This window comes from Nymphaea colorata, chromosome 12, assembly GCF_008831285.2.
Source record: "Nymphaea colorata isolate Beijing-Zhang1983 chromosome 12, ASM883128v2, whole genome shotgun sequence".
Lineage (NCBI taxonomy): Eukaryota > Viridiplantae > Streptophyta > Magnoliopsida > Nymphaeales > Nymphaeaceae > Nymphaea > Nymphaea colorata.
The window spans coordinates 15,447,592-15,459,676 of record NC_045149.1 but is presented as its reverse complement, the minus strand read 5'-3'; the positions used below and the strand labels follow the sequence as shown (position 1 = coordinate 15,459,676).

General features: G+C 37.9%; 1 protein-coding gene across 2 annotated transcripts; it reads left to right on the top strand.

The window, feature by feature from the left end:
• Window positions 1-967: 967 nt before the first annotated feature.
• On the top strand, window positions 968-10,385 carry LOC116266298 (glycolipid transfer protein 1-like). 2 transcript variants are annotated; one of them, XM_031647452.2, is made up of 7 exons: window positions 968-987; window positions 3,768-3,898; window positions 4,976-5,031; window positions 7,284-7,414; window positions 8,563-8,698; window positions 9,041-9,175; window positions 10,042-10,385. In XM_031647452.2, the coding sequence occupies exons 2-7, from the start codon at window positions 3,781-3,783 to the stop codon at window positions 10,072-10,074; spliced, it is 609 nt and encodes a 202-aa protein (XP_031503312.1). In that variant the 5' UTR covers window positions 968-987; window positions 3,768-3,780; the 3' UTR covers window positions 10,075-10,385. The 2 variants fall into 2 exon arrangements, with proteins under 2 accessions (XP_031503312.1, XP_031503310.1); XM_031647450.2 differs by lacking the exon at window positions 968-987 and adding an exon at window positions 1,666-1,914.
• The last annotated feature ends 1,700 nt before the right edge of the window (window positions 10,386-12,085 follow it).

Genomic DNA, 12,085 nt, shown 5'->3' with positions numbered 1-12,085 from the left:
AAAGAAAAACTAAAAAACACAATGACTGAATTAATCATTTGTTTGTAAACAGAACAAATCCATGAAAGCAAAGTATATTAGAGGTAGGATCTCATACGCTAAAAGTTTTTTTTGTTGTTTTTTTTTTTTAATTCAGACTGTGGTCCAGAACCATTATTTTCAATAGTAAAAGGAAGGGCGATTGGAATTAAGGAGATGGCTATTTGGTAACATTTCCCGAATGCGGTTGAGGTCTGTAGTCCCATTGCCTTTCCCTTTTCTTTTTCGGACAAGATTCGTCCTCGTCCATTTTATATCGTAAACAGTGCTGAAAACGAAGGAAAAGGAATAAATTCCATATCTTGGGATCCCACCTTTTTATTTCATACTATTCTCGACCGTCAGAAAAAGTAAAATTTCACGGCCAATTTTGACTGAAATTGAACCATTCAGAATTGGATTGTGCCGACGGATCTTGCTGTCCACGAAGTTTTTAAAAAATATCAAAGTGCATTGTCAGTAACATAGTTTTCAATGGAAAAGAATCTCAAACAAAAACACTGCTGTTGGAACAACGTACGATGTATATCGATGGCACGTAGAAAGATACAGTTTCGGTAGGTGTGGTGGGCAGTTGCCCACACAGACCAACATATATCTTATTTCTATATTGTTTCTTTACGTCTTGTTTGGTTGGAGGGAAAATGAGAGATTGAGCAATCTGTTCTTGTTTGGTTGGCTAATTAGAAATGAGGGGAAAGAATACGTTGAGATGAGAGAGAAAGGAAATGAGAGTTTTATAGTGTAAATCCAATCCTTTTAAAATTTAAAGGGAGTAGAAAGAGATAAAAGAAAAAAAGACTACCACTTTCTTCCACCCACTTTTTTTTCTTCAACATGCAAGGAAAGAGAGAGGTCTCCTCCCCTGCGTGAGAAACAGGGCTCACATCCTCTTGCTTCTTCTCATGTTCCACCAGAGGAGTGAAGAGTGAAGTTTTCTGAAACCAGGTGCATTTCTCTCTCTCTCGTCTTCTTCTTCTTCTTTTCATTCTTGTTTTTTTCTGCTTTTTTGGGGCCACCCTTCTTCCAAAACCTCTCTCTCTCTCCTCTCCGTAGGCCTTGTTTCTCCTAAGGGCAACACAGGGCTACCGACCTCCCTCCCCGATCACAAAGCCCTTCATCCCATATAATTGATTTTATTTATACGTTGATTCTTTAACATAATTTAGTTCACAATATTATTGGTGCCCTTTAACTTTAAGATTTCTCGTATTAATAATTTAATACCTTTCAGTTTCGGCTATAAATTTCTGACTGCCACTGAAAGTATGGCAAACATATATGAATATAAGAATTCCAAATGCTCAAATAGTTTTGTGCATTTAAAGGCTTTTTTTTGGGGGGTGGGGGACGATATTTAGTGATAGAGCGAGAGAAGATATGCCGTTAAGTTCGTCGTAAACCAGATTCGTGTCTTTTTCCGTGGGTCTATTATGAAATTGTAGACAAGACTTGGGAGGAAAAGGAATATATTTTGGTCAAACAATAACGGGTGTAATCTTAGAAATAAGCCCAAGCCGATAGCGGGCCCACGTAGCAACGCCCTGTCGCCAGTTGGAGGTCTTTGTTGGGAAGAGCTTGTTGGTAGAGTTTTCTCAAGTGTCAGATTATATCAGCCACGGGAACCAGAAAATTTGCCGCGGAAATCACAGTTCCCTCGCTGGTGGTGCAAGAATCTATAAAGGCCCTCGAGGCCGCCACTCATCACTGCCATCACCACCGTCCTGACAATCTACAAATCGATCGTCTTCGAAATTCAAATTAGTTCTCTGAATTCCTTCACGACCGGGGCGGCGTTGATCGCGGGATCGGCCCCATTGGGCGGAGAAAGTCCTTTCACCCGGTCGATCAAAGTCAGTGCATATCTGCGGACAGGTGACGTGTTTGTGATTTGCGCAGTAATCTCCTAGTTTTTCTTTCTGGATCGTCCTTCTGGGGTTCACATTGCGCCTTCTACTTCAGATCTATATTGTTCGAAAGAATCGGGTTGAGATTTAATTGAATGCGTTCTGCAAGCGTGATAGTTTTTCTTTCTGGATCGTCCTTCTGGCGTTCGCACGGCGCCTTCTACTCTAGATCTATATTATTCGAAAGGATCGGGTTGACATTTAACTGAATGCGTTCTGCAAGCGTGATCAGATGTTGCCGTCTTCCTTCTTCGTGGATCCTAAGATTCTTTTAGGTCCTTTGGCTCGGCAGATTGGAACGCCTAAAACTGACTTTTATTATAACAGTGAGACATTTCCTCGGAGTGCAACGTTTCTTCCAGTGAGTTTAGCAGTTCGATCTTCTTGCCGTGTGTCGCTAGCGAGCCTCTAAAATTTCTATTATATTGCGTCTCCGTAACAACGAAGGTTGCTCTGCTCATGGGAAAGTTCGTTCTTGATCTTCAATGTCTTGCCTTAATGCGGACTCATTTTTTTGCATCAAGGCTCTTGTCGACTATGAAATCTGCCGTGCACACCATCAAGCGTTATCCGTGTAGTCAGTGAGCTCTGAGATAGCGATTTGTCTTCTAGAATCTGCCGATGCGTGATATGAATGTGCAAATTTCATGTAGCTACGCAAACTCTCTGGCTATTTTATGCCCGTGAAGCATGGAAGATTTATTAATGAGGCCAAACTTGTTGCGTTGCCTTTATTTCACTTGAATCCACGTGATCTGCCGAGGTCATATTTGACAGGAGCGCCGCTAGTGATGTTATTTCTTATGCGTAGTATGACTGTGAAGTATGAATTCTCCCTGACCTGGTTAATCAAACAGGGATGCCCTGTTCGTTCTCTGTTTGTGTAGACCTCGTCTGACAGGCCAACCGCCAAGATGCACGTTTGTACATGTAGATCTCCCGAATTATTGAATAAACTAAACCCATCCGAAATGTTAAGCCTGGCTTTTAACCACTTGTAGCTACTAGTTATACTAGTCCACAAATGATCCCTCCACCTGTGGAGTCAAGGTTCAAATCTCTCTCCCTCTTTCTTTCTCTCTCTTTCTCGTGCGGTGCATGTATGCACACACAACACACAAAAACACAGACTAACACGTCCGTTTACTTCTTTTTTTTTAATCTTATTTTCCATATATTTTTTAAGGTGGTTTGTGTTTAGTGTATTCCCTCTTTAAAAGGAAAGCAACGTCAGCCTTTTTATGTACTCATTAGACATGTCCTGCTTCTTTGAGAAGTCTCTGCAAGAGAAGTGTTTTTTTTTATCTGCTCCTTTGAGAAGTCCGGGAAAGTGTTTTTTTTATCTGAACATTCTTACAGTAGCAAGATATTCTGAAAAGTTTTATATGTGACATTTTTTTTGTTTTTACAAGTCATTTTATCGACATAGGAAATGTATATGGATTCCGAAGTGAATCTACTGATCAAGTGCCGTAGGAGCTTGCACTGTCTTCTGAGTGGTAACCAGCTTTGTGGAGTTTAAATCCCACTTGCCTCAAGCTTGGGGATTGGATTAGAATGTTCAAATAATTTTGCCTGTATGAATTCAATCTGTCTTATTTTACAATGATTTCATGACTTAGTCAGTATATGAGTTAGTGATGTCTTACTGATCATATGATCGTTTATCTCAATGCTTAAAGCTGGATGTGAAAGTAGGCATCTGGTTGCTGTCTATGACATAATTGTAATATTCCAATAGCGTTTTAAGTCATGCTATGTTTCTGCTTGAGAGAACTGAAAGATTCTTGTTTATCCCTGACCTTTGTCCATCTTTAATAGTTTTTGTGTGGACATGGAGGGAACTGTATTTACACCGTCTTTGGAGGGAATGAATCATGTGAAGTCTGAAGAAGGCCATATGCAGACAAAACCTTTCTTGGATGTATGCAAAAATGTTCTGCCAGTGATAGGTACGGATTTTGATTTCACCTCAAGCATAACACAACTTTGAATCTTCAATATTGAGATGTTGCTTCCTTTACCACCTGTCTAGATAGTTGTCTTTTCATGAAAACATATATTTCTGCAATTACAATAATATCTCTTACAAGACCTGATTGCTTGAGAAAAATTGAATTTTGTTTTTCTGCTTTGTATGGATGTAGTTTGACTATAAATGAATGTAGAAAGCTTGTTCAGAAGTTGTTTTCATGTACTAAATAATCTTCTTTTGGAAAGTTGTGCTGGCAAAACAAGCTGATGGGCTTTGCATTGGAGGACTAGGGGAAAGATGTCATTCACTACTTTATCCATGACATATGGACATAGCTGAAAAGCCAGTGAATGAGTGTTGAGGCAGCCTGATACTGCTTCATCCTACACGTGCATCTACATGTGTCTCCTTGAAACTAGGCATTTTAAAATTACTCCACATCTGTATTTGTGTGACATCTAATCTGCATACTATGTGTTACACTACCTAATGTGTGTTTTTCCTTTCATTATTTGACTATGTTAGATATGAATGTGTATACCATACTTCTTGTTGAATCATCACCAAAGAAACGTGTCTAAGATAAAACATCCACCATCTTGATGTCCTATTACTTTCTCATGCAATTTATGTAGGGAACCAGCTATGGTGTTAGTAGTTAGTACTAATGGAGACGGAAATTTATCATCTTCTTTATAGGAGTTTCACTATATAGGCCACAAGAAAGTGCTTCCTATGTGCAGATTTTTTTATTTCTACTAGTCATTCAATATCCATCTAAGTTTCTTCTTCTTGATGAGATGCAGCATGATAGACAGCAATGTGTAGGTTTGGCTACATCAAAATTCAAATCCCATCTACTGATTGTTATTGTGTTCTTGTATTTTCGCTTGTTCTTCTTTTTTATTGCAAGATTAACTTTAAAAAGTTGTTTCTTTTACTGATCTTAGTCTTCTAATCTAGTTGGTGCAATTTATTGAATAATAACAAGAGCTGAAATTCATTACATAGGTATATATATTTGCTTCAATTCTAACATGACTCACATTTTCAGAAAAACTTGGGACAGCATTAGCGCTTGTAAAATCCGATGTTGGGGGTAATATATCGGTATGATTTTTTACCATAGCAGACTTGTCAACCTTTCCTCCTTTTCAACCCTTTTGCTTTATTATCAGTCTTTCAATTTTGTGTGTGATTTCATAGCATGTCAAATGATTCTGTATTTTGCAAGCCTGTATGAGAATAACCAAAATATTAGTCATCTGGAAACGATACCTGCTGGAATCCTAATTCTCAAAATTTCCCATTCTTTTTATTTCTGTAACGTATCAGTATATGTGGTTGCTATTTTGATTTGTTGTTTGCTTGTTTTGGTTGCTATTTTGATTTGTTGTTTGCTTGTTTCCTGCCCTTATTGGGAAGTTTCTCGCGGCATTACCTCCAATGAACAAAAGATATTTTTGCTTTTCTGCACCTCTAAGGGCTTGTGTCTTAAATTCTTTCTCTGCCTTCTGCTTGTTACTCATAATTTTGTGGTATTGCTTAAGCAGACCATGTCAGCATTAGCTTGAGCACAAGGTAAGCTAGCCAACCTGGAATCGATTAGCTGAACTTGAAAATATACGTAGATATATAGTGGCATCTGGAATGCCATGAATGATGAACATGTAGCTATACATCAAGTCTGTCGAGAGGGGATGCTTTTTAGACTGTTAAAACAGGTGGCACATCTGAGCAGCAAGGCTATGTGATACCATTGATCTCCCTGCAGGTTGGAACAGAAATTGACATCCTGATGCAGTTGCTTTAATAACTAGCCGCCAACTTAAACGTACTGAAGCATGTAAAACCATCTTCTAGTGAACATCAATGCTTTCTAATGCATTTGTCAACTTTTTGGAAGTGTCAATTTTAAGCTTTTCTATGATTTTAGGTATTTCCTGTGTCAAATATGTCTCCACTAATCGTATTTAGGTTTTTAACAGTGTGGTTTTTTCATGTACTTATTGGAGGGCTTTTATTTGGAATTTAGGAGAAATCTTTGAAATACAAAAAACAAATAGTATTATTAATAATAGTATAGAAATTAAAAGAATTTTGAGGCTTCTACCAACTTTCCTACAAAAGCATCGATAGATAGAGATTCAAAATAATTTATTATTCCAAATAGTTTTTAAAATGTTTAAAGGAACAAAAAGTGGAAAATAAAGGTTGATAATACACAAAAATATGTTTTGTCAAAAGGGGAAAATGTTACAAGAATCATTTTTTGGTGATTTTGAAATATGCGATATCTTACCATGACCTATTTTACCAATATTATTGTCATATCTGTTACAATGTTACAAACTCTACTCCTGGACATCTCATTGCAGCTGAAATTTTTTGGTAGTTTTGTTTCATAATTTGCCTTTTTAATGCCTATGGGTGTTCTGTAAGCAATTTAACGTATGGAACAGTAGTTTCATTGGAGTACATACATGAACTGTATTTAATGCAGGAAGCTAGATAAGCTAAAAAAATATGTGGACTGACTTGAACCAAGGAAAAAAAAAAGGGAGGGAGAAAAGATCGGGCTGTTTTTTTTTTTTCCCAGAAGTATCCATTTTCCTAGAGACACAGATAAGTTATCCAGGCATATTGGCATCTCGATACTGCTCAGGCAAGAAAAACATGTATAAGGTCCAACCAAAGGGAGGAAACAATTGGGTCTACAGCCTCTTGGGAAACTTCGTTCTGTTTTGAGTTCAATATCTGTTCATCTATTTATATACGAATTCAAATACCATGAGCAAATGGGAAATCAGAAATGTGAATACAACCCAGAAGGTTGAGTGCCTGGACAAGCTCATCCATTGGCTCCTTCTTATGATTGGTTTTCCCTTCCATGGCTCCATTGATGGTTTTAACTTTGAAGAGAGCTCTAAATTGGCAATAAATGTAAGTGAAAAACTCCAGGCTACAGCCTCCATTTAAATTAGACTTTTCTGGAAACGTATTAGTTTAACAAAATGCAATGAGATGATACTTGTTTCTTTGGTATATATGTTTGTACCTGTATGTATGACTTCATAAATGTGAATCATGGTCATGGGTGATTGCATACAATCTAGACCTGTAAGTTTAGGTCTTGCATCTTATCATGATCATTTTTGAATTCCAACCTGTACACTTTTTCGAACACTTAAAGGAAGGGGAAGGGAGGAGTAATCTTATGTCCTTTAACTTCTCTCTCTCTCATTTATGTTTCTTTAGCCCTTTAATCGGTCTTTCTCTTTACAAATTGTATACTTTTTTGCCTTATGAATTTTATGCTCAAATAATCGGTCCAGTCTGGATAATTTTTTTTTCTGGTGCAGAGATTGGAGAACAAATATTCCGCTAATCCTACTAAATACCATACACTATATGCCATGATAAATGAAGAAGTGGATGCCAAAACAGCAAAAGGTTCTTCAAGTTGCACTAATGGACTTCTATGGTTAACTAGGTATACTAGTCGAGGTACTTTTAATTTTTAAATATCTGTGGCATTTGTGGGCATTCTGTTGATCAGTTGAATAGAAAGGGACACTGTTATATTTTTGCATTGAAGCATAGTCACAAATATTGTTAATGGGTTTTAACTTTTAAATGACAGTTTTCTCGGGTATTTTTTGATAAAGCTGAAAATCTGAGGAAAATCTTGGAAAAAATTTGGCAATCTTTTAAGAAAAAAAATCCTAAAAATTAGAAAAAGGTATAAAATGAAAACTAAAAAAAAGCATAAAAAATAATTCCACAAAATGATAAAAATGGTGTCTTAATAATGGTAGAATTGAAGATAAATAATTTAACTTAGGTTTTAAACTTTAAAGCAAAAGTAACATAAAAATAATGAGAAAAGGCAATAAAAATGCAAAAAAACGTGAAAATGATTTTTGTAGATTTTTTCCAAAAAAATGGAAAAGACAGGTTTTTCTTCAATTTCATTGTTTTTAAGGTTTTTATCAGTTTCTTTTGGGGGAAAAGACGGGTTTCTTGTGACTGCCAAGTAGACATTTTGGTCAAAGTCCAAACTCTTATGACCTGGGAGCATTTTTATATGAAATTTCTGGCTTTCACTTGAGAAACAGAGGTCGGCATGAGTATTTTCCTCCGTTACCTAGCTTTTTGAATGATCTTAGACTCCTTTTTTAATACATTTATGTTGTTGACTTCAATCATATCTTTCTTGGAGTTGTCTTTTAGCCTTTGTGCCTCTTAATGGATGTGACTTGCTACCATCAAAACTTGATCCTTTGGGGGCCGTTTGGCATTATGGACGATATGTGAGTGTTTCAAGAATTTACCTCAAAATTGAGTTAAATTCATGAGACACTTGTTCAAATGTTATATGAATCTACCCTAATTTTGGGGCAGATTCATGTAACACTCAAACCTTGTTCCTAATGCCAAATGGCCCCTTGGTGTCCAACTGTTGGCCTACCTATTGACTAGAGATTTCTTTTTCCTTCTATTGTTGCATTTCATTTATTTATGGACATGACATGGTGTATGAAGCTGTTTTTTCATTCTTGTATACCATATTTTACTGAAAAAGATGCTTCCGTCTAGGGAAAGAGTCTGGCTCAATATATTTTTGTGATTTTCTTGCAGAGCTATGGATTTCTTGGTTGAGCTGTTCCGCAACTTAAAGGAGCATGTTGATTGGACCATGACACAGGCTTGCACCGAAGCGTACAACAAAACCTTGAAAAAATGGCATGGTTGGGTTGCAAGTACTACTTTCACTGTAAGTCTTGTAGCTTATGTGACTGTTTGTCTAAATTAAAATTGATGTTTCTGCATAACTGAATCAGGACTTGTCAGCCAAAACAAAATTATAGATGTATAGAACTTCAGGTGAAGTGCATGAGAAGGCCCACCTGCATCAGATTGATATTGAATTTGGCTCAGACTTTTTCATGCATGTCAAGTTTCACAACTAGGCTCATAACAAATTGATTCTTGTAATAAGTATTGCACTGAGTTCCCTAAAAAAAGTCAAAAGCCAATTCATAAAAGCATGTTGAAAGTTGCTTGTGAACAACACCAGGTTGGTGCTGGAATATTAATTTTTTTCACATATTGGCAGACTGCAATGAAGTTTGCACCTGAGAGGAAAAAGTTCATGGAAATTATGGGCGGCAGTAGTGATGATCTTGATGCTGACATTCAGAAATTCTGTACAATCTTTCCTCTTCTTCTTGAAGAAAACCACAAGTTTTTGGTAAGTCATCCATTTTTTATTTGCATGTTGATTTTTTCATGCAGAAAGGAACCTCACCATTTTGTGGACAAGCAATGCAGTAGGTTCTCCTTTTATTTGAGAAGCACTATAGACTAAAGTATCAATCGCAGGCAGTGCCTCTTGCTTACTAAGTCATCCTATCCTGATGATTCGAGCTAGAACTCACAAGTGAACTATCACCGGAATGACCGGAGTATTAATTTTGGGTTTACCACATAATCCAATCATTTCTTTAATATACATGGTGCTTTCAGACACCGTCATCTCTTGATGGCTTCTATGACACTTCCATCCGAAATGTGGATTATGACCACAGTTCATTTAGATCTTCAATTAGTTGGTCGAGTTCCAGTTTTTCCCAATTCCACATGGTCCAAACAGTCTACAGCAAACTACAAAAGGCATATGGAAACTCGTCCCTACCAGCTCTTGAAAGGAACAAGTAATTGGACCTGCTTTCTCTTATTCCAGGTGACTATTAGATGGGCAGAGACTGCTTTGTCACCTGCCTATCAAAAGGAAGTTGAAGAGATGAATGACTCACAGTTGAGCTGCCCTGGTTATCAGGCAAATGAGAAAGCTTACTTAAAGTACATAAGAAAAAGATTGTGTTGCCTTGAGGATTTTGCATGTAGAATATTTTTCTAAAAATGAGTTTATACAAACATATATTTGGACCATATAAACCTGCAAAAACTTGGGGGTAAAAATGCAGGAGAAAGAACTTTGATTAAGCTGTATTTCCAAATCAACTGCGTTAGAGATGCTTCTCATATCTGACTTGCGAGAAATCCCTCTTAAATCAAACCTAGTAATGGCAACCTTTGGCTGTTTTTTTTTTGCAGGCTAGTGTTGGTATGGACGATCTGAAGGCATAAATGAATGTCAACGAGCTCCACCCTACTTATTTTGCCCTTTGGAGGATTTTCTGTGTACTCTTTACTGTTGCTGTTTCTGGGAACGAAGCTGTTGTAGCGTATCCATCCCTATTGCTGACTCATCTAAGATTGTTTATATGGATATGGATTACATGTGAACTGAAAGCGTTTCTAGCTGAAGTTAAATAATTTTGGCAGAAGGCTCTGTTAATGCAATATCAAGCCCAGGATATCCTCGTAGGAGGACGCCATACTTAATGCTATTTGCCGACATTCATTAGTTAAGCCTATTTCTGGAGGGTCTCATTGTATGGATGGTCTATAGGCGTGTCCACAGCATCACCTTCAATGCAGGTAGTTTACTAGTTGGGTTAGTTTGGGACATCTGCCGTTTACGTATTGGAGATGAATTCTTAATGCAAGTAGTTGGTGGTTTTGGGTCACATTTGGTTATGGTGTCGATTTGCATTTCCGGGTACCATGATCTTTTTCTTGTTGTTTTCTGTAGTTTTGTTTCAGAGGCGAATATGGAAATGATCAGCAAGCAAACATCATGTGAAAATAATAATATTATATTTTTTTTAGAGAAATTTGACCAATATATTCTCCATATTTGATGTATTCAAATTAACAAAAGACTCGATCATGTTAAAATTTCTTTGAGCAATACGTTTATATATATTTAATATTCTCCTTTCAGTTAGGTCAGATTTGAGCTCGAGTTTATTTCTGATAGTCAAGAGCCCATGCCAAGCCTCTTGTTGTAATTTAGCTTTTACGTTTCTGTTTGTTTCGATGAGAAGACCGTTGAGATGCTATTTGCTTTATGTTCCTGGCGTTGGAGAAGGCACACGGTTACCGAAAGCATGTTTAGATTCCTCTACATGGCGTTATCTTGTTCCAGACGTCCCAGGGACGGGAAAGATGCCGTAAAGCAGAACAGGCATTCCGCATGGTTGACTCAGGACGCCGCGGAACACCGTTTGGGGCATTCCGCGGGATCCCCAAAACGCGCCCACGTTTTGCCACCCGCTGGGAAACGCCTTTTTCTCAGGCAGCAAGACACATCCCCTGAGTGGACTTGTCTTCAAATAGAACCTATAGAGGATAAGCTGGGGTTGAACGGACTGTCGTCAGATTATGTGGAGAGATGTCCCGAACTTGCTTGCCTTGAACTGTGGAAGGTATCCAAGGCATCACTCTAATCAGTAGATTTGCTGGTGGATTCACGGGTGCTGCTGAGAAAGCCGCAGATGGGTCAGTTATACATCTGAGTTTAACAGAACCAACAACAGATAATAATAATAAAAACACAGCAAGAATAATAATTTATCGGAGCTGCATTCTGGACCACTGGTGCTGGCAATGTGGGCAGTTTCCATCTACCAAGCAATGGCGCTGCGCTCATGAGTGAGGCCTCTCAAGGACTTGTTCAACTTTGGTGCAGCTCAAAAGGGCTGTCGTCAAAATTTGACTTTAGTGTGGCTTGGTGACAAGCTCACTTACTTTTTTCCAGCTCAAGTGGTTTTGCACCGTGTCGGACGAAAGACTTCGCGTCCAGCCAATATGGCAAGTTTGACCAGGAGAGCTCTGCGTATGAACGATCAACAGACTGAACGCCTCACAGGGTAAACGCCACCGTGACCGGGGCTGGCGGTAATGACGTTCCTGTCTTCGACTTGATAATGCGGTGACCATGACAAAAACGCAAACATCAAGCTTCAGCAGTAAGTGCAACAGCTAGGTGTTTTTTTTTTTTGAAACTTTCTTGATTCATACGTAGCTGTGCAGCTAGGAGGGGGATTAATTTTCGATACCAATTTTCTTAAAGAGCGAGAGAGATTGTATGAGCAGTAAACAACTTAATAGTCCTTGAATTGTGGTTCGTGAATCAGAAAATCAACCTAAGTCAGGCATAGATAATAACCATACCAACTTAGTTATATACCAAGATACGGTCCTTTGTGGTGTTGAAGCCCAAAGTTTTCAAAGTCTACTAAAATAATAATAA